The sequence below is a fragment of the Capsella rubella genome, unplaced genomic scaffold (assembly GCF_000375325.1).
Source record: "Capsella rubella cultivar Monte Gargano unplaced genomic scaffold, Caprub1_0 scaffold_1, whole genome shotgun sequence".
Lineage (NCBI taxonomy): Eukaryota > Viridiplantae > Streptophyta > Magnoliopsida > Brassicales > Brassicaceae > Capsella > Capsella rubella.
The window spans coordinates 18,192,195-18,213,031 of NW_006238923.1; the positions used below are offsets into that span (position 1 = coordinate 18,192,195).

A 20,837-nucleotide genomic window follows, 5' to 3' on the forward strand; every position below is an offset into this window, starting at 1 on the left:
TGAAATTTAAATAACAAATTTAAGTTTCAAATTTTCTAAATATTTCAAATATCGGGACAAAAAATAGCGAATACAGAAAGAGAACGAATAATTTAGAAAATAATACTTATTATCTTAACTATTTCTAATAATATACAGAAGGAAATTATGGACTTTCTAGCAAGACAAGTTCGTTACTATCCGCATACGGTTAAGTATGTAAACAAATGTCCCCCCAATTGGCTCAGCTGAGTTAATCCTATTTTTTTGTTGGCAATCAAAAGACAAATTATTTATTTTTGTGGGTGGGTCAAAATATTTCAATTCGTTTCAGGACATGCATACTGAACGTATTTGACTCTCTTAATATATATATTTAGGTCCATAAAATTCAAAAGATTTATGTTTTTCATTGTTTTTATCTGGTGTTATAGTTCACGAATTTAATTGATTTCTAACTTATCATTAATCCGGTTCACACTCGATCCGGGTCTTTTATCATATCGATCCATATATTACAAATTTTATAATAAACTTAGTTTTTGAAATCAACCCCGCACGTACGTGCGGGTCCATCCCTAGTATTATACTAAATTAGATGTTAAGGGATGAAGGCAAATCATCCAGACTCAAGTTGACTTCCATATTTTTTATTTAAACTCATGAAATGGTAGGTGATTGTTCTTCTTATTCGATCGTTTTTAAAAACAAAAACTTAATCGTTAAAAACTCAACTAAATTTCAAAAGATTTTTTCCGAAACTTTACAACCGCAAAAATTTATCAAATTTTATTTCTCAGGTTAATATATATATATATATATATAAGTTTTTCTTAATATTTTTATTTTGTTTTATCGACGTGTAAAACAAATTATGTAGCTTACCTGATCATGTTCAAGTTGCGGTCTCTTTTTTTATTTTCGGTAAACAATCATAATCCCCTACAGATGACTAGAAAACATTTATAATATTAAAATCATTTAATAATAAACTCTCAATAATTCACTTTACTGAGAAAATAAAATAACATCATTACATATATATTTTATCGACCTTTACCAACCAAACATGTATGTATCTCCTCCCTCTCTCATGAGCTATGGCCGGAGGAGAAGAAGAAGAAGCAACTCCGTCATTACCGGACTACGAACCTTTACCTTCATCATCAAGTCACGATCCAAACGACACCGTTCTGATCTCATCATCCTCATCACATCCTTCTTCTACTACCTCACGACGCCGTTTCATCATCTCTATACTATTTCTCATATCTTTCGCCTCGATCTTCATCTACGTCTTCTGGCCGTCCGATCCACGCATCAAAATCGTACGTGTCAAGATTTCCCACGTGCACGTTCACCGCCGTCCGGTTCCGTCTATCGACATGACGGTGCTCGTTACGCTTAAGGTATCCAATGCTGACGTGTACTCTTTTGACTTCACGGATCTTGACGTCGCGGTTGACTACAGAGGGAAAACGTTGGGTCACGTGAGCTCCGATGGCGGGCACGTGACTGCTTTTGGTTCTTCTTACCTCGACGCGGAAGCGGAGCTTGACGGCGTCGACGTGTTCCCTGACGTCGTTCACCTGATTCACGATTTGGCTAAAGGCTCCGTTGAGTTTGACACCGTTACGGAGACTAACGGAAAACTTGGAGTTATGTTCTTCCGTTTCCCTTTAAAGGTAAGGAACTTGGAATTGTTAAATTACGCAATTATTATTTTTACTTTCTCATCATTTCGATAATTTTACTTTATACAACTCTTATTAATCTTATGCGATTTCATATTTGACTAATTGGATTTTAAATCTGTTTTCGATTATATTTTGATGGAAACAGGCAAAAGTGGCATGTGGGATTCTAGTAAATACAGTTAATCAGACAATTTCTCGTCAAAGTTGTAGCCCTGTCTAATTCAAGAGACATCAAAATCATTATGATATTCTTTTTGTCTTCGTTATCTTTTTTTCTTTAATGTAATTTTGTAGTGCTAATAGAGATTTAGAGTCAACTGATGTTAGAAATATTATATCCTTATGTGTGAAACTTGTTGGTTTTCAAATTAATCAAAGTTTATGTTTGCAAATCAATATTTTGTTTTTGGGTATATGTTTTTTTTTCCAAACAGAGAAAATATAATTATATGCGGTCAAAAAATAAAAAATAGAATTATACATATACAGTAGTGTTGTTTTTTAAACGTGATTTGGCTTTTTTTTTTTTGTTTTTTTGTCTGTTATCTCTTTACATATTCTGTTCATTTTTTTTTGGGTTAGCTCAAAGCTTTTCTATCTTCAAATGAATGATATTACTATTATTATTTCAAAAATGGATCAATACATCTTATCAAAATCATCAATTTGATTATTTTTAATATTGTTCTTTGATTTTGTTATGGGATATTTTTGCTCTTTTTTTCAGTTATCTTTATTAGTTATGTTAAAAACTTGTGTTATGGCAAAAACAAATTGCAAATAATTATTTGTTAGTCGTATACAATTTTATATAAAAAATGGAACAATACATGTTATAGAGCTTATCTTTGAATATAGTTCTGTTACAAACTTTTTAATGTTTGATTTCATTTCCCTGATATTAATAAAAACTCCATGATCATGACTTAATTTCAAATCTTCCAACTACGGGTGATTAACCCAATCCTTGTCAACATTTTGTTTTATTGATACTGTTGAAATTACAAAGTATATGTCAACATTTTTCCATCATCGTCAATCAAATATAAATACAACATAATATTTGAAACTCGTTTATTCTTTTTCCTATTGTTATATTGGTATGATAACAGCTCTCGCACATTGAAATTGATTTTTGTGATGTCTTCTTTATTGAAATCAAAACAACATCAAAGAATTTCAGTTAAACAAAAATTCATGGAATATGTTTTAGGACCTGAAAAATTAAATATTTAAAATATCATACATTATACGAACATAAAAATAGAATAGTTAGAATAAAAAAAGAAAAATTCTAAATAAAGAAATCAACTATTGCAAGATTATGAACATTAGAGAAAACAAGATGATATTTTATTGTAGTACAAAATACAAGAGTTGTTATTTAGTATCGTAATATATTTTATGAAAGGTATTAACATTTACAAAAAAATTATGATAATTTTGTAAAAAAACCTAATATATTAAGTATACTTTTGTTGTTTGTTAAGAAAAAAAAAAGTGAAGTATACTTTTGTCCTCATGGCTTCTACATTACAATTTTCTTTTACTTTTATTTTTATTTTGGGCATTTTTGCTTCACAGTTAAAGAGTATCAAAATTTGGAGCAAGAGAGAGAGAGTCGCGCCGTTGTGGTGGGCAGGGCCAATGGGAGATGATCCTAAATGGCTCATTCTAATATCGGATTTTTTTAATGTAATTTATAATGCAGGTAGAGATTAGAGTCAACAAATATCCAATTGATTACATTCATAAGCGTTAATCAGAGAGTAACATGAGTTTATGCTTGGTTTCGCCTAAAACAATGTTTTAGTAAAAATAGCAAATATATGTTTCTTCATGACTTTCTACAATTCAGCCAATGCTAAAAGTAACAATCAAAACCACAATAAGTTCCAAAGTTGGATTATTTAAGAGTCATGATGAATTGACCACACTGAACATTAGACAACATTCGTTGGCAAAATGCATCACCTGAAGACTTTAAAAGAGTGGTTAGTGCAAGTGAATCCTCCATCAATCATCAGATTGTCTCCGCTTATGTACCGCGATTCATCGCTCGCCAAAAACAGAACAGCGTTCGCTACGTCATCAACCGTCAGGTCCACCCCTTTTAGATTCGCGTTTGTAGCCGCAAAATTCCTGAAACCAACAAATGCATCTTCTGTTCTTTCTTCCTCTGGCAAATGCGCCATTGCAAGTTTGGTTAAAACCGCATAAGGCGAAACACAGTTCACACGTATCCCGTGCTGTCCAAGCTCGGCTGCAACACTCCTTGTCAAGCCTAGAACAGCGTGCTTGGAACCGACATAAGCATGTGGACCAACACCTCCCATAACACCTCCCACACTACATAAGGAAACTATAGACCCTTTCTTCTCCGGGATCATTACCCGAGCTGCATGTTTCATCCCGAGAAAAGCTCCTTTCACGTTAACATCAAAGATCATCTCAAATTCAGTCAAACTACAGTTACGGATATCAGGGCATGGTGCTCCGCATAAGCCCGCATTATTAATAAATATGTCAAGCTTTCCAAATTGCTTGACTGCAAAATCAACCGCATTGCTAATGTCCCCTTCTACTCTAACATCGCCATGGATGAAAGAAGCCGTCTCCTTCCCAGGCTCACCACTAAGCAGAGTTTTACATACCTCATGTCCAAGATCATCTTGCAAATCAACAATGCAGACTTTTGCACCGTGCTTGTGGAACAGACGAGCAATGCTCTCTCCTATCCCAGTGGCTCCTCCAGTGATCAACGCCACTTTACCTAATAGCCTGTCAAAGCAAAATCGCAAGACACATCAATCGCAAGTAAGTCATTAAATCGAAACATAGTATCATAATAGCTTGTTGATATTCAAAACCAATGTACTATAAGATTGATGATGCTAAATCAAAATTAAGACAACCGAAAGGAAAAGCCACACAAAAGAAAAAAGACAACTTTATTCATAAATTGACAGGACAACCACAAAACTACAATGAGAAAAGAATGAACAGACCACAAAACCAGTTTCCAAAAAAACAAACGTGCAAAAGAGGTAAGATGAGTCAAATGGGACACAAAATTACAGATCTGAAGTTGAGAGACTGATTGTAAAGAATGCTTTACAGAGCCAATGTGTGTATAAGGGGACTGGTAAAACTGATCCAAACATCGTTGATCATCATCATCATAAATAGTAAAGAGATTGAAACCAAGAAATGGAGATTAGAGATCATTAACATTTCAAGATTGAAGTTGAGACAGACATAATCAAATGAATAGATCTCAAATCTGTCGTGAGCAGAGCAAAGACACTAAACGAATTTGGTTCATTGTTAACTAAAAAAATTAATCCCACAGCAAAAAAGTTCATCACTTTACAATGACCCAAGAAGGAACAAACTATAGTAAACGAAATCGAAGCAAAACAAAAACGGAGTTTGATCGAAGAATATAAAAGAAGACCACAGAGAGTATAAAGCTTATACCTTTGAGTAGGTAGCGAAGCAGAGGATTCAGTGTTCGTTGACATGATAGCTTTCTAACTCCTCAGATTCTTATCCTTCTCTTCGATTTTGGCCAAGGAACTCTAATTTAACGCCTCACTACTCAAAGTACTAAGAGATACGAACCTCAGGAAGCATGCAAGTATAATCTCAATCGACAAAGATATGAAAACGTAAACTCTTCAGATTGTAGAATCAGATATCTTCGTAGCCGTTAGTTCCGATTCATTCCACTCTTCTTTCTATGGTTTTTCTTGATCGGGAGTTTGCGTTTTCTTCTCGGCAACTTTGCCTTTCTTCTTTGTCTCTTTGCCTTTTCCTCTAAAGCCTCTAAAAGGGAACCAGTTCTGTCTGCTTCACCAACCATGGTAGACTATATGGGCCTCTAAATTTTAAGTCCATTAAAAGTTTAACGGATCAATATATAGCCCTTTTCAAGATTACTTTAATTTTTTTTTTTTTTTTTTCAACAAGATTATTTAATTTGGGATCTTTAATTACATAATCTCCACCAAAAAATACCATAAGATTTAAGAAATACCAATTGAAAATTTTACCAAAACCAAATAAAATCTGATTGAACAATCTTAACCGGATTTAACCGATTGTAAAGATTTATTTTACATTAGAGGTTTTTAGAACCAAAACCAAATAAAAAATCAGATTGAACAATCTTAACCGGGTTTAACCAGTTGTAGAGATTTATTATACATTAAGGGGGTGTTATTGGATGGAGGTTTTTAATTACCATAGGATAATGATGGATTTAAAAGTTCAATAGATTTCTAATGCATATATCGTGGATTTAGGAAGTGTTAGTAGTGGATTTGTGAAGATTTATTTTTCTAAAAGATGTGGACTTTTTTGTATTATTATATATTAGTGTTTGTAAAATTTTCTTGTTTTTAGAATCATCTATGTTTTACATAAATAATAATTAAAACTTTTTTAAAATAAATGATTATCAAGTTTTAAATTACTGTTAGGATTGTGGTGGTTCTCCAAAACAGTTATAATTTTCTGAGATAAAGAACAATAAAAAAAAGAGACAAATTTATTTTTAATATTTATTTAAATGAAATACTCCAAAATACAGATGAAAATGGTTGGATTTGTTTTACTCACGATCTCGCTTAAAAAATCCAACCAAATCCATTGTAACTAAAATGTACCAAAATCAAATCTATATTGAATAACGGAGGATTTTAATGCATTTCAAAATACATCAAACAAAATACATCAAACAAATGCTTGATTGAATAACGGGGTACTTTTAAAATACATTAAAATCCTCTAAAATACAGTATCCAATAACCCCACCTAATACAAGTTTTAAAGAAAAAAAACACTTACCTTGTTGGTACTAGACTACTATAGTGGGAAACTTTTTTTATAAAATTGATTCCACCAAAAAAAACATTGTGTACACTAAAATACAACTGTGTTGCCTAGTTTAACTGATTCGAAAAGAAACCAAAAAAAAAAAAAAAGAAGATGATTAGTCTTCTCTTTGAACCAAACCATAGGCCCAACCTGTCTTTTAAGTTAGGCTGTGTGCGAAACTTTTACATGTACGAGAGTACGAGACTGGGTTGACTCTTCTGTATATCAATTACATTCATGTGGTCGTGATGCTAAAAGCTAATGATTTTTTCACTAATGCAATCATGTTTTCACATATTTCTCTACTCAGAGTTTCTCGTTATCGCTAATCAGTTTCGAGATGTGTCAACTTTTTTGCCAACCCATCTCGACCACAATATAATATTTATCTTGGGATATATATCAGTTTTGGATAAAGTTTACGAATATTTCAATTTTAAAACCTCGAAATCATGTGAAATTGCCTAATTAATACACGGTTGATCAATTAGTCACGAAACATCTTTTTTTTTTGTGATTTTAAACGGAAAAAATTAACAATACAGAAATCATAGTAACCACGTAAGTGTTACTTTAAAACGTTTAGTGCTGTCGATTTTTAGAATTTTGTGATCAAAACTAACATCGTTTCACTAATAAATAAAAAAACAAGAACCACAATACAATTTCTACTTTGATTGAAATACTAAACAAATAAAATAAACATGAGTACGTACGTAGTAATAAAATATAAACTATAATTTTTATATTGATTACAATAACATGATGAATTGATTGATATGTGTTATTTGTGGAGAGTGGAAGAAGAAGAAGATGACAAAGGAATCCATTGATATTCATGTTGATGATACCTACACTTGAACGATCTTGGATGCTTCGACGGTGAACATACACACTTCTTCTTTCCACCACCGCCACCGTTACGATTACCCACGGTGGCTTCCACTTCCACCTCTGTCACCACCGTCACTTCTGCCATCACCGGGGTATTTTCTTGGAAGCTCTCCGGATGTATAACATGAGGTAGAAGGATTTTGTAACACATATTTCTTTTTTTTGGTTTCACTCTCCAACAAACTAAAACTTATAAGATTCTTCTTGTTTAAGATTTTGATTGTGTGGTTAACCAAAAGAAGAGACGTCGAGTATAAATACTAGTCACTCCTCTTGATGACAAAAAAAATTTAGTCACTATTTTAGAAATGAAAATATTTTTTTAATTACATATTTATCTTTTTAGGTATTGTGTAGAAGAGTTGTCGCCAAACAAAAAATAGAAACGTTCACACGTGGCTAATGGTGTTGATGCACGCAAGTCTTGATAATTGTGTTCAGAAAGAAACCATGAGGTCACAAATTTGTTCTAGTGTATATCCGATATTTAAAACTATTTAAGGAAATGACGACAAAAAAAAAAAAAAAAAAAACTATTTAAGGAAATAATTGATGACTATTTTTATTTTTAATGAAATCTTAACCTTCTTAAATAAAAAAAATGAGATTTAAACGATTACGGTGGTTAGAACGCAAAAACCTTTGACAAAAAAAAAGAACGCAAAAATCTATACGTAAACTCCTGTTGATCGAATTATTTATATTTTGTAGTATGTGATAATGTAGATAAAATAATTAAAAGAAATTTGATGTGGATCGATTATGTATTATTATATATATATATATATATATTGTTTTTTGTAAACATTATTATATCTTTATATATATATATATATTAATTTGATTTGTGCTAAAAAGATAATTTATCTTATTTTTGATCGGAAGAAAGGATAACGAATTAATTAGTTCGTTTTATCCACTAACATTCGATGATTATAACTTTTTTTAAAACACAAGAAAACAATAATAAAAATGAGTTGAAGTTTAAATGAAAAATTGTGAAATGGTGGACCATATTCTCTCTGTATATGAAACAAATAAAGAAGGGTTTGGAGAATTTTATATGAAAATATTGAGAGGAAACGAAGTGATTGGAGAGGATAAGCGGTGGGAGTGGGCGCGATTACGACATCACCAGTCAGCACCACCACTTCATCTCTTCTTTGGGCTTTTCATTGTCACTCACTCATCTCCTTTTTAGATAAACTTACCATTTTATGCTCATTTACATATTTTTTTACTATTAATTACTACTATAGTTGTTATTTGTATAACAAAACACACAAAAAAGAAAAACCCAAAATGTTATTGTCATAAGAAACTATTTTTGTAACTTTTTGATAACCTTACTTTTGTATTTCGTCTATAATTTTGCAATATCAAGATTGAAGAGGAGCATCTAGATTTTTTGTTTTCTCTTTTTCTTTTTTAGTTTTGGATATATGATGTTGAAAAGTTTTTGCCTGCTTTTCTTGAATAAAGATAACCATTTTTTTCGTATCTTGATATAACTTTATAGTGCAACTATTAAAACATAAAGAAAAAAATATAAAGTTTGTTAAACTTTGTATATAAAATAATTGTGACATTCCGGATGAAATCATATGGAAATTTTTTTTGAACAAAACTCAAGAAATTGAAATGAATGTGGAAAAAGATATATCAGTTTTATTTTCCATGAAGAAGGTGAGAGGATCAAAATTGAAGAAAACAAAAGAACTTCTAAAGAAGAGAGTCTCCACAAATAACAATAACCATATAAAGACTACAATCTATGAACATTGCACGAAGAGCTTGATACACAACAACTCCTCTTTCTAGAAGCTTCTCTGCATCAGACCAGTTCTCACCACTTTTACCCTTTCCTTCTTCTTCCTCTTCTTCTCCTATCTCATGGCTAAATCCTCCTCTAGATGCTTCCATGGTGAGATGAGACATTACAATAGCACAATCTGTGAGAATCAGCAACCAAAGGGGTCTCAAAGCCAAGATACTGCCTGAACTTATAATGTTCAACCTCGGGAGTAGAATCACAAACGCAGCTATTGCGAGAGAGCTCAAACTCCGACTTCTTTCTGAGCTTATGATGCTAGCGTTGAGTTTCTTGGAGCTGAAGTTACTCCTAGGTCGTTGGTTTTGACTCTTTACTGATGATCTTGTTGCTTCTTCTGGTTTTGTTGGTTCACTTTGTAAGGGCTTGTGAAGAACACTCGAACGTTTTGGTTCTTCTGATCTTTCCTTTACTTCCTCTGCATTCATTCATTTTAAAGACAACATAACCATTAACGGATTCAAGTCTAGATGGTTCAACACACGAAATTGTGTTACAAGTTAAGTTAATATTTTTCAACATGTATATTCTTTTTTTATCATACGAAGAATGTTAAACGAAAGAGAGAAGCTATATATATATATATATATATATATATATATTGAATTTGTGTAGGTACCTTTGAAATGATACTTAAGAGATGGGCTTTCTTGAATTAGATGATGCTGAGATTGAGTTTGTGGCTTGAAATTAGATTCGCTGTATGTGCGGTTGTGAGAAGCTGATGATGATGATGAGGAAGCTGACGACGACGAGGGTGATGAAGGATAATCAAGATTATGTAATTGTCCTGTGATTAACGCCAAACGATCTGATCCTCGTTCCATTATTTTTCTTCTCCGTTCTTCTCTGTCCATCACCATTCTTACTAATTAATTTACAAGAAAGAAGAACTTGAAAAAAAACAATGGAGAAATTATAGAAATTGAAGTTTTATTGATTCAATCATAACTTTATAAAACCTCCAAAATTAGGTTTTTCTTAAAATAGAAATTAGAGAGGCTAATGAATAGTTCACTATGTATATATTTAGAATGTATAGAAAGATTCATTCTTCCTTATACTCCAAAATTATACATATATGTATCCAGTGGGAGAGTACTTTTGACATCTATGTACTCCATCTAAGTAAAACACAAAAAAATTTAACATTAAATTTGTTTTAAAATGTTAATTTAGTCATGCTGTTTTTATATATAATTTCAAGGTAGTAATGTATAAGAAAAAAAAAAGTAAAAATAAAACATCGACCACAGTGGGAGTCGAACCCACGACCTTCTGATCCGAAGTCAGACGCGCTAATCCACTGCGCTATGCGGTCATTTTTGTTATGAATCGACATGATAAATTTATAAACAGATAAAATGAACCGTTGCATGCTTACGGTTCTGTAATCCAGAATTGGGAATGACCTGACTAACGTATATGATCGAGTAATTCAGATAAGGAGCAACCTTTTGGTTCATACGGAATCGCCTCACGTCCAAGGTTTACTATACTATACATATGAAGCAAAACCAGCATGTAGCAACAACAAATCTAAGAGCTTCGGAAACTATCTCTTCTCAGTAGTACGTTGATGCAGTTAGTAAATCACAATTCTATAAAATTTGCAACACTATATAGTTCGACTTTGCCATGACTAGTGGAAAGAAGCGCAAAACAAGAGAATTTCAAAACTTTGGGCATAGGCCTTTTTATAAATGGGCCTTTTTGGTTAAACAGGCCTTTCATAGGCCCAATTTTAGTGGCAATTCGTAAATGTCTCTCACTCAGTCCTTCTTAAGCAAAGTTTTCCTTTTTTTTCTAATTTTTAAGTTTTTTGTTTTTCTTCATCACACCGAGCTTAAACATCGTTTGGTTCTTGGATCTTCCGATTTCCAGATTTAAGCCGATAATACGAGATCCGAAGGGCTTACTAGCCTTTCTCCGGTTAATCTGTAAACATGGTGAGTAGTGTGAATCTTCCCTCTACGGCTTTTGCTTTTGTTTATTTTTCAGATCTCGAGTGAATCTGCTTACGATTTCGATCTCGATTTCGTTACATTTCTTCTGTGATTAAGCGTAATTTGAGTGAGACCTGTGGAATCTCAGATCGTTTGATTTTCTTCGATTTTTCTATTCTGATTCGATTTTTTTAATCCGATGGCGTGAAATCGAGTGTAGTCTCTTGACATTTGTTTCGTGGAATTGAATAATGATCATGGCTGTTGCATATTTGAGAAGATCTGGAGTTTTTTTTGGGATTTTATGCTCTCAGCTGTTGTGTATATATATATATTTGTTTGATTAAAGTTCCTTGTTGATCCTTGTGGAATGATTTTGGTAAAATTTGTTGTTTAGAGTGTCTTTTAGTTTTTACGAATGTGTTTTTTTAATATATGATCTCATTTGTTTAGTTTTGTACTTACTGACTAGTGGTTTCTTTCTCTTTGTTGAAACAGCCTCTCAGACTCGAGATCAAGGTATGTTTCGGTTTTGAGGGATTACTTTTATCTTATTCACTCTGCTTTTTTTTTCGCTGTGATGATAATTCGTTTGGTTTTTTTTTTTGGATCAGAAAAAACTAGCTCAAAGGTCCGAGAGAGTAAAATCTGTGGATCTACATCCTACAGAGCCATGGTAATTTCAAGCTTTGATTGTGCTTACATAGTTTTGTACCTTTATTTCTGCTATTAACGAGAATGTTTTAAACTTTGTCTTGCAGGATTCTTGCAAGTTTGTATTCTGGAACCTTGTGTATTTGGAACTACCAGACACAGGTGGGTGAAAAGTTTTTATTTTCTTTCTCTGTTTCCTTATGCACATATATTAAAGTGAAAAATTTGTGAAAAAATGGAATGATCAAAGGTGCAACTGAAAGATTCTTTTCTGAGGTTTTGCAGTGTGTTTATATACTTTTTGGCTGTTTTACTGATTATTTGAATTTTTTCTAATCTGAATCTTGCTTGATAATCCTCAGGTGATGGCAAAATCCTTTGAGGTGACTGAATTACCAGGTATACAACTTTCTTTCTTTGTCTTCTTTAGTTATAATTTTTTTTTGTTTGCTTCAGTTTTTATTGTTGTATGTACTAAGTATTCGTGTTTAATTTGTTAATGATTCTGATTCTTATATTATGATTTTGCAGTTCGGTCGGCCAAGTTTATAGCGCGTAAGCAATGGGTTGTGGCAGGAGCTGATGATATGTATATCCGTGTATACAACTACAATACCATGGACAAGGTTAAAGTGTTTGAAGCTCATTCAGACTACATTAGGTGTGTGGCTGTTCATCCAACGCTTCCATATGTGCTGTCATCTTCTGATGATATGCTCATAAAGCTTTGGGACTGGGAAAAGGGTTGGGCTTGCACTCAGATATTCGAGGGACACTCGCACTATGTGATGCAGGTCACATTTAATCCAAAAGACACCAACACTTTTGCCAGTGCATCGCTTGATCGTACCATAAAGGTACCGTAATGGTCTAACCTTGGAACTTGAGTATGGTTTAGTCTGCTTAGGATTCTGAAAGTGTTAGCTCATTCTATGTCTACATGCATGTTCATCTTCAGATTTGGAATCTTGGTTCCCCAGACCCAAATTTTACATTGGACGCCCATCAGAAAGGAGTAAATTGTGTAGATTATTTCACCGGTGGTGATAAGCCCTATTTAATTACCGGCTCTGATGATCACACTGCTAAGGTCTGCATCTGTTCAATGGTCTTTTAGAAGATTCATTTCTACTATATATTACAGGCTTTCAGGTTATTTACTAGTTATATTTCGGGAACAGGTCTGGGACTATCAAACAAAGAGTTGTGTCCAGACCCTGGAAGGGCACACACACAATGTATCTGCAGTATGTTTCCATCCAGAGCTTCCAATTATAATCACAGGTTCTGAAGATGGCACTGTTCGCATTTGGCATGCAACTACATACAGGTATTATAATATAAACATTTTTTTTTTGTTGGACATATTATGAGTAAATGTTTTTATATGCCCTAGCTAAACCATCTTCGCTTGTGCTTAATTCTTGTGCACTTTTTCACCGTTGCCAATATCTTTTATCATTCATTTTGTAATCCCAATTACCTAATGTCTGTTCTTTTTTTTGCAGGCTAGAGAACACGTTGAATTATGGCCTCGAGAGAGTTTGGGCAATAGGTTACATTAAAAGTTCACGACGGTGTGTTACTGGATTTTGACTCCCTTGCCTTATTAATAATTTGATGCTTAAAAAAATTAGATATTGGGAGCTCTACTTGTTTCCAGTACTCATAGAAATATCCTTAGAGGCCTCACCTTGTCCACGCTTTCATTTCACAGGGTTGTGATTGGTTATGATGAAGGAACCATCATGGTTAAACTTGGACGAGAAATTCCTGTCGCTAGCATGGACAATACCGGGAAAATTATATGGGCTAAGCATAATGAAATTCAAACTGCAAACATCAAAAGTCTTGGTGCGGATTACGAGGTACAAGGCATACTTGTAACTCTTAACTGTGGCATAGGATGATCTATTTGCTTACTTTTTTTGCCTGATTGTAAGTTTTTGTTCTCTATTCATATAGGTTACTGATGGAGAGAGGTTGCCCTTGAGTGTTAAAGAGTTGGGGACCTGTGATCTTTATCCACAAGTGAGTGTTACAGCACTCCGTCCAATGTTTTATGATGTTTTGGCTTATTATATAGTTCATGTGGGAGAAACATTTTCTGCATAGCTGGTATGATTAGCTAGTGCCTCAAAGTTGTGGGTATCGCTAATCCGTGTCTTCAGATTATATATCTGTTTTCAGTTTATCTGTCTCTCATATGTGGTTACTCTTGACTTTCAGAGCTTGAAGCACCACCCTAATGGGAGGTCTGTTGTAGTCTGTGGTGATGGGGAGTATATAATCTACACAGCTTTGGCTTGGAGAAATAGGTCATTTGGTTCTGGACTGGAATTCGTTTGGTCGTCCGAGGGGGAGTGTGCGGTTAGAGAAAGCTCATCAAAGATTAAATTATTTAACAAAAATTTCCAGGTTTGTAATCTTCTTCTGTCTGATCTAAGCCGTTTTGTTAGTGCATGTATCTATTTTTGTCGGAAGTATTATTGATACTTGTCATGGATATAGCTATATTCGGATCTGGCTCATTTAGAAAATACCTTTTTAGGAAAAGAGGAGTATCCGCCCTACTTTTTCAGCTGAGAAGATCTTTGGAGGAACCTTGTTAGCTATGTGTTCAAGTGATTTCATCTGCTTTTATGATTGGGCTGAATGTAGGCTGATTCAACGTATTGACGTCACTGTAAAGGTATTCTAGTTAACTTGGCTCAATTTGTTGTAAGAAGTTTACTTTGAGTTTGAGACATATTTGGAATAGTGGAATTGTGGAAACTAATATCATTACCTTCAGTTGGAGGTTTTCCTCGTTCATTTCTTCTCTAATATGTAGTGTTGCCAAATAATGTGTGCAGAATCTATATTGGGCTGACAGTGGTGACTTAGTAGCCATTGCTAGTGACACATCATTCTACATCTTGAAATACAACGTGAGCTGTCCTACAAACAATCTTATGCTGTGAATTTCTATAACCAATTCATGGATTGTCGAAGTACTTACATGGTGTTTCTGTTATACAGCGCGACTTAGTTTCCTCACATTTTGATAGCGGAAAATCTACTGAGGATGAAGGTGTTGAGGATGCTTTTGAGGTTCTTCATGAAAATGATGAACGTGTTAGGACAGGTATATGGGTTGGTGACTGTTTCATTTACAACAACTCTTCCTGGAAGCTTAACTACTGTGTTGGAGGCGAGGTATTGTGCATATATTTTTGTTACTCTGATTTGAAAATTGTTATCAGCTAGATCCTACTGATGATTGCTAACATCCTAATACTAGGTAACCACAATGTATCATTTGGATCGCCCAATGTATTTGTTGGGCTATCTTGCAAGTCAAAGTCGGGTGTTCTTGGTTGACAAAGAATTCAAGTAAGTGCCTAGATTTTTCTGTTTATATATTTCCGATTGTTCTTGAAGTTTCTGATGTCTGTTACCCTACTTCTGATGGATGCAGTGTTATAGGATACACCTTGCTACTAAGCCTGATTGAGTACAAGACTCTTGTGATGCGGGGTGATTTAGACAAAGCCAGTGAAATCTTACCTACAATTCCTAAAGATCAGCATAACAGGTATGTTATCCTTAAGTTAGATCTAAACTTTCATGTGTGCTTGTGATTCATTATTTATTGCACTTATCTCTTGTTATGTGATATGTCTTTGGTATTTTATTTCTATAGGAAGGAGTATTATGACTATTTTCTCCTAGAATTTGCTGTGTCTAGATATACTTTCTCTAATGTTTAACATAGTTGCACACCTACCAATGGCTGTTTCATTGTCAAATTCTCTTTATTTATTTTCGAACAATTTTCCACTTGTTAGTGTTGCTCATTTCTTGGAGTCACGGGGAATGATTGAAGATGCTCTGGAAATTGCAACAGATCCTGACTACAGATTTGATTTGGCCATACAACTCGGTAGACTTGAAATTGCACAGGTGATATATGTGTGATGATTAAGATACTCTTTTACTTCTTGTATAGTGGCAATATTTAAACGTTGTTTTTTAATTTATACCTGTAGGAAATCGCCGTAGAGGCACAGAGTGAATCTAAGTGGAAGCAATTAGGAGAGTTAGCCATGTCCTCTGGAAAGGTATTTATCTATCTTTGCATTTTGTCCTAATGTTTTGTAGTGATAAGAGAGGCAAAAAAACCTTTCCAGTAAATGTATCAATTTATTTACATTATGATTCTGAGGTTTTATCCAGTGATGTGGGAGCAACAATAAAAATCTATGTTTCTCGTCTCCTGGATTCGTCTCTGATGTGGGGATATCCAACTAACTATTTGCGTTTGTATGTCACCATAACAGCTGCAAATGGCAGAGGAATGTATGAAGTATGCGATGGATTTAAGTGGTCTGTTACTGCTTTATTCTTCTCTGGGAGATGCTGAAGGTGTGACAAATCTAGCAACACTTGCTAAAGAACAAGGGAAGAACAATGTCGCCTTTCTTTGCCTATTCATGCTGGGTAAACTGGAAGATTGTTTGCAGTTATTGGTGGAGAGGTAATACATTAGTAGTCATTTGGGAGTTTGTAAAATTAAATTCATGCACCTTTGGTTATCTGTCTGACAATATTTTCTTTCTCCAGCAACCGGATACCAGAAGCTGCTCTGATGGCCCGATCATATCTTCCAAGCAAAGTTTCTGAGATAGTAGCTCTTTGGAGGAAAGATCTCAGCAAGGTTCGTTTCAAATCTTTTTAGTTTTTGAGTGTATTTGGTCAAGCTAAGGAGACAAAAGTTGTGGGTTTAAGTTTCCTTGCACTTGAATACAGGTTAATTCAAAAGCAGCAGAATCTTTGGCTGATCCTGAGGAGTACCCAAATCTTTTTGAAGATTGGCAAGTTGCTCTTTCTGTTGAAGCTAGAGCTGTAGAGACAAGGTAATCCCTTCATATTTTTTGCTTACATGCGCTTTTCTCTTCCGTGGTCTTTGCATCAAGCAGCATATAGATAATACCTAATACCTACTGCACCCATGCAGTGATAACTCCACATAAATAGCGACAATCTTAGACCTCTTTTAAATCGATTGATCTTCATTTACAGGGGAGCTTACACAGGTGCAGAAAATTATCCTAGCCATGCTGATAAATCTTCCATGACCCTCGTGGAAGCCTTTAGAAACTTGCAGGTTGAGGAAGAGGAATCACTTGAAAATGGAGATGTCGAACACGAGGTGACCCATTTTCTTTTCCAATGAAGTGACTCATTTACATCTATTGTAAGTTATCCTGCGTATTTGAGTAAGCAACAAGTGCTCTTTTTTTTCCTCAGGAGTTAATAGCAGAAGAAAATGGAAATGAACAAAGGAATGAGGAGGATGTAGAGGAGCATCATGAAGAAAAAGAAGCGGAAGAAGAAGAAGAAGGAAATGTTGATGGAGATTCTACGGATGGAGCTGTACTTGTTAACGGAAGTGAGGCTGACGAAGAGTGGGGTACGAATAATGAAGGAAATCCATCAGCCTAATTGCAAGTCGGTCAAGGCCAATGTTGAAAAGTCTGAAAATTTTGTCTCTGGTGATTAATTTGATTCCCCGAAATGCCGCCTTCTAACATCTATTTCCGTTGATTGTGTGTCTGGTTTCAAGTCATTCCATTTCATAGCAACCCTTAGGAACGTAACACTTGAGTTTTTTTGTAACATGAGTTAGGCTTTAAAAACCGAGTACAGCAGCTTCATCTTCTTATAAACATATGTCCTTGGGGGTTGTTGGTTCTTGATGCTGTTTTAACTAATGTGGATCGTTTGGTTTCTATGTTTTTGCAGTGCTTACACCCCGTCAGTAGAGTTTACAGTTTATGGGAATGGCGAAAGTTCTAGGAACAATGGAGAGGTGAGAGAACTTTCGTTCTTTTTTTTTCCTCCTTATTGACGATTCAACGGTCAAATCCGAGCAGCATTGGGGAACCACATTTTGAAACCATTTGTAATAAAAGTTTGAATTGCTTAAGAAACATTTAAAATCCGGGCAGGACTTTGCTGGAGAGACTGTGGAGGATTTAGATGAAATAGAGAGGCTGGTGAGTTTAAAAGGAAGTGTGGTCGTTCCTTTTTGTGTCTTTTGCACTCACAGGGAGATTTTATTATTATTATCATATGGTTTTGGTTTTGTTTTACTAATCTGATTGTTTTTCTTTTCTTCTCTTTTCTCTGGCCTGTAACATGATATGTTTAAATTTTTATCGTTGCATATATAATTCTTTTTTTACGAGTATTATGAGAAATTTTTTGAATATAGGAATGTGTAGAATTACTCGCTTAATTTGGTCGAGTATGATGTCTCATAAAAAGTCTTAATTAAAGAGAAAATCTTTAAATCATATATAAAAACAAAAACTTATATGTAATTGAGTATTTTTTTCACTAAGCAAAAGAATTAAAGAACTATACTAAATTAGCATTGCTAATAAACGAATGTGAAATGTCGAAGTAGAGAGATACATAAAGAAGCCTTGTCTTCGTCTCTGACTGACCCACTTGGCTCCGGCGTCTTTGCTACTGCTGGTTCCCATTTTCATCTCCTCGCTTCGTGTTTACAGAAGAAGCATAGACTAGGGTTTAGGGTAGAAAACGATGGCTGGTTGGCAGAGGAATGTACAGACTGTTATTCGTCAAGGTTTTAGAAGAGTGAAGAACAGTCTCATTTCGACACGGAATTTGGATTCCACTTTCTCACAAGGTGTTTGAATGCTTTTTACGAATTGAAGCTTTTGAGTTTAGAAATATGTTAATCATTTCCCAATCTTAGTGGATCTTTCAAATGGCAAAGTGTTAAACTGTTATCTTTAGTATAGTGTTTGTGTGTTTGAGATGCGTGGGTGATGATGATTATTTTTTTTTTTGGGTGAAATAGGTTATTTGCAGAGTCTCTTGAGACCAACATATTCCTCAAGACCACTGTATTATCATCTACAACAACTGGTTATGCTTCTGAATCCACTGGAGTTTCTTGTTTCCTCTTTCAGAAATTTTGCTTCTGTAGTTTGATATAGCAAACATTGTTGTTAGTGGGATGACTACATCTGTTAACTTTGTAAAATTAGGCAAAAATATACTCATCACTTTTGGGTATGCTGCTTCTTTCTTTTCTGATCCCAAGTTCTATGTTTTCAGGGAATTTCTACATCAAGACAATTCCAGGCGGCTGAAGAGCCTGTATCCTCACCCTTATCATCTCCAGCTCTCTTGGGTAGTGGCAAAGAAGAAGAGCAGAAGATTGTCCCAAAGCGTCAGAAAGTTCAGGCTGTCCTCAAATCCATTAAGCAGGTGTGTCCTCCAACTCCTAAACATTTCAGATGATCTGCTCCATTTTGTTTGATATGTTTACATCTTGATCTTGTTGTATGCGCTATATAATCTGCCAAAACCTTGCTTGTTTCAGAGTCCTAAGAAGGTCAACCTGGTTGCAGCACTAGTCCGTGGCATGCGTGTTGAAGATGCTTTGATGCAATTGCAGGTCACAGTCAAACGGGCTTCACAGACCGTGTACCGGGTAATATCTGAGATTTGAGTTGAAAAACAAATCACTTTTGGATTGTCTGGTCTACTCTCTTCTCCAGGCATTTGATACATTTCCTCATCTTGTGATACGTATAGCATACAACTTGTTCTCTTAATTCAAGGAGTTAAAGACATTATAATGCAGGTTATACATGCTGCCCGGGCAAATGCTACTCATAACCATGGACTAGATCCTGATCGTCTCCTTGTTGGTATGTACTACTGATATGGGATCTCTGACTTCCTTGCTTTGCATTAAAGAACAGAACATGATATGCGAGAACGATGTATATCATCTAAGCTTTTGATATGTGATGCAGCGGAAGCGTTTGTTGGCAAGGGACTCTTTGGGAAGAAGGTAGCTTACCATGCAAAAGGAAGAAGCGGGATTATATCAATACCCCGGTGTCGCCTAACAGTCATAGTTAGAGAGACGACTCCAGAGGAAGAAGCCGAGATTGCAAGGCTCAAAGTTCACAATTTTAAGAAGAAAAGCAAACGGGAGAGACAGCTTGTACCACACAAGCTCATCGAGACAACTCCAATCTGGAACCGCAGAGGTACCAAAGCCAATCATCGGTCCTCAGAGTTGGTACCATCTCACTAGAATCTTTATGGTACCTTGTTGTTTCTTTTGGTTTTGATATTGTATTGGTACACTCTTAAGGACCGGTTTGCTATTGCATTCAATATACATGTTGCCAGATAGGAACCACAACTCAGTTAAGAGAAGCATCTCTGTTTTCTTTATCTTGGAGTCTCTATGCTGTTTTTGGAGTTGTTGTCTTAGTTGTTTAAAAACCAAAGTTAAGTCTCTTTTCCCAGTATTTGTAAGAAGCTTGTTCGTTGATCAGAGAACCACCAGTGTAACCAAGTTTAAACTATATAGTACACAAATTCAATAGAAATAACGGCCCACACTAGTTTCTTAGGTTCTTCTAGTAAGAAGCAAAGAAACATAACTTTGGAAGGAAATAGAATAAGAAGACGAGATCCTTGCATTTTGGATTGTGAGATATTGTAGTCTTCCCTCCAACAAGTAAAAGCTCTTCACTCTCACCAACAAGCTCATTTCCCTTTCACAACCATCCTCCACTGATCTTCCAATATCTGCACCCTCAGATCAAGATGCATACATATAACAGTCCTTTATCTCAGTACCATCTCTGCTGCCTTTGATTCTCTGGTCTAAACCATCAATCACTTTGTCTTTCTCCATCAGTCCCCAAATCCATTAACACTGTCCCTTCTCTTCCTTCCTTTATTGGCCTCTTTCCTTCCACACACTCCAAAGCCATTCACATCGGTATGCGCTGATGCTCTTAAACCAGCTCAGGCGCCACATATCGATGTTAAGTTGTTAACATGGTTTCTTTTAACCTTTATCTTTCATTTAGACACCTTTAACGAATTATTTGTTTTCATGTTCTACCA

The 20,837-nt window shown here is 34.8% G+C and overlaps 6 protein-coding genes and 1 non-coding gene across 9 annotated transcripts; 3 read left to right on the forward strand and 4 right to left on the reverse strand.

The window, feature by feature from the left end:
• Window positions 1-1,009: 1,009 nt before the first annotated feature.
• Window positions 1,010-2,072, forward strand: LOC17899486. The gene is made up of 2 exons (XM_006305528.2): window positions 1,010-1,664; window positions 1,822-2,072. The coding sequence occupies exons 1-2, from the start codon at window positions 1,080-1,082 to the stop codon at window positions 1,894-1,896; spliced, it is 660 nt and encodes a 219-aa protein (XP_006305590.1). The 5' UTR covers window positions 1,010-1,079; the 3' UTR covers window positions 1,897-2,072.
• Window positions 2,073-3,400: 1,328 nt separating this feature from the next.
• Window positions 3,401-5,501, reverse strand: LOC17896886 (xanthoxin dehydrogenase). The gene is made up of 2 exons (XM_006303193.2): window positions 5,157-5,501; window positions 3,401-4,457 (listed from the first exon to the last, which is right to left on the reverse strand). The coding sequence occupies exons 1-2, from the start codon at window positions 5,198-5,200 to the stop codon at window positions 3,647-3,649; spliced, it is 855 nt and encodes a 284-aa protein (XP_006303255.1). The 5' UTR covers window positions 5,201-5,501; the 3' UTR covers window positions 3,401-3,646.
• A 1,714-nt stretch (window positions 5,502-7,215) lies between these two features.
• Window positions 7,216-7,689, reverse strand: LOC17899177. The gene has a single exon (XM_006304281.2). The coding sequence runs from the start codon at window positions 7,600-7,602 to the stop codon at window positions 7,342-7,344; it is 261 nt and encodes an 86-aa protein (XP_006304343.1). The 5' UTR covers window positions 7,603-7,689; the 3' UTR covers window positions 7,216-7,341.
• Window positions 7,690-9,131: 1,442 nt separating this feature from the next.
• Window positions 9,132-10,145, reverse strand: LOC17899329. The gene is made up of 2 exons (XM_006305479.2): window positions 9,902-10,145; window positions 9,132-9,700 (listed from the first exon to the last, which is right to left on the reverse strand). Exons 1-2 carry the CDS (start codon window positions 10,143-10,145, stop codon window positions 9,174-9,176), a joined length of 771 nt encoding a protein of 256 aa, XP_006305541.1. The 3' UTR covers window positions 9,132-9,173.
• Window positions 10,146-10,529: 384 nt separating this feature from the next.
• TRNAR-UCG lies at window positions 10,530-10,603 on the reverse strand. The gene has a single exon. It is a non-coding gene; the product is annotated as a tRNA-Arg (tRNA).
• A 483-nt stretch (window positions 10,604-11,086) lies between these two features.
• Window positions 11,087-18,047, forward strand: LOC17896899 (coatomer subunit beta'-2). 3 transcript variants are annotated; one of them, XM_023789201.1, is made up of 25 exons: window positions 11,087-11,231; window positions 11,727-11,747; window positions 11,843-11,904; window positions 11,990-12,044; window positions 12,245-12,281; window positions 12,414-12,739; window positions 12,841-12,972; window positions 13,064-13,212; window positions 13,391-13,459; window positions 13,600-13,750; window positions 13,848-13,913; window positions 14,112-14,300; window positions 14,434-14,574; window positions 14,738-14,812; window positions 14,904-15,080; window positions 15,166-15,257; window positions 15,343-15,459; window positions 15,713-15,827; window positions 15,914-15,985; window positions 16,205-16,401; window positions 16,488-16,581; window positions 16,674-16,780; window positions 16,947-17,076; window positions 17,175-17,399; window positions 17,670-18,047. In XM_023789201.1, the coding sequence occupies exons 1-24, from the start codon at window positions 11,229-11,231 to the stop codon at window positions 17,367-17,369; spliced, it is 2,772 nt and encodes a 923-aa protein (XP_023644969.1). In that variant the 5' UTR covers window positions 11,087-11,228; the 3' UTR covers window positions 17,370-17,399; window positions 17,670-18,047. The 3 variants fall into 3 exon arrangements, 2 of the variants coding, with proteins under 2 accessions (XP_023644969.1, XP_023644970.1); XM_023789202.1 differs by having other exon boundaries at window positions 17,175-17,337; XR_002835358.1 differs by having other exon boundaries at window positions 11,088-11,231; window positions 17,175-17,419.
• A 299-nt stretch (window positions 18,048-18,346) lies between these two features.
• Window positions 18,347-20,230, forward strand: LOC17899860 (50S ribosomal protein L22, chloroplastic). The gene is made up of 6 exons (XM_006304376.2): window positions 18,347-18,582; window positions 18,757-18,824; window positions 19,017-19,169; window positions 19,285-19,395; window positions 19,549-19,615; window positions 19,724-20,230. Exons 1-6 carry the CDS (start codon window positions 18,477-18,479, stop codon window positions 20,008-20,010), a joined length of 792 nt encoding a protein of 263 aa, XP_006304438.1. The 5' UTR covers window positions 18,347-18,476; the 3' UTR covers window positions 20,011-20,230.
• The last annotated feature ends 607 nt before the right edge of the window (window positions 20,231-20,837 follow it).

Bases quoted from the DNA above. Each gene is read 5' to 3' on its own strand.
- LOC17899177 (XM_006304281.2), bottom strand. From the start codon at position 7,602: ATGTGTTACAAAATCCTTCTACCTCATGTTATACATCCGGAGAGCTTC.
- LOC17896886 (XM_006303193.2), bottom strand. From the start codon at position 5,200: ATGTCAACGAACACTGAATCCTCTGCTTCGCTACCTACTCAAAG. The intron at 4,458-5,156 runs GTATAAGCTTTA...TTGCTTTGACAG, and splicing joins GCTTCGCTACCTACTCAAAG to GCTATTAGGTAAAGTGGCGT.
- LOC17896899 (XM_023789201.1), top strand. The intron at 12,740-12,840 runs GTACCGTAATGG...GTTCATCTTCAG, and splicing joins CGCTTGATCGTACCATAAAG to ATTTGGAATCTTGGTTCCCC. The intron at 15,460-15,712 runs GTATGTTATCCT...TCCACTTGTTAG, and splicing joins CCTAAAGATCAGCATAACAG to TGTTGCTCATTTCTTGGAGT.
- LOC17899329 (XM_006305479.2), bottom strand. From the start codon at position 10,145: ATGGTGATGGACAGAGAAGAACGGAGAAGAAAAATAATGGAACGAGGA. The intron at 9,701-9,901 runs GTACCTACACAA...GAATGAATGCAG, and splicing joins TCTTAAGTATCATTTCAAAG to AGGAAGTAAAGGAAAGATCA.
- LOC17899860 (XM_006304376.2), top strand. From the start codon at position 18,477: ATGGCTGGTTGGCAGAGGAATGTACAGACTGTTATTCGTCAAGGTTTT. The intron at 18,583-18,756 runs GTGTTTGAATGC...TGGGTGAAATAG, and splicing joins GGATTCCACTTTCTCACAAG to GTTATTTGCAGAGTCTCTTG. The intron at 19,396-19,548 runs GTAATATCTGAG...ATTATAATGCAG, and splicing joins CTTCACAGACCGTGTACCGG to GTTATACATGCTGCCCGGGC.
- LOC17899486 (XM_006305528.2), top strand. From the start codon at position 1,080: ATGGCCGGAGGAGAAGAAGAAGAAGCAACTCCGTCATTACCGGACTAC. The intron at 1,665-1,821 runs GTAAGGAACTTG...TGATGGAAACAG, and splicing joins TCTTCCGTTTCCCTTTAAAG to GCAAAAGTGGCATGTGGGAT.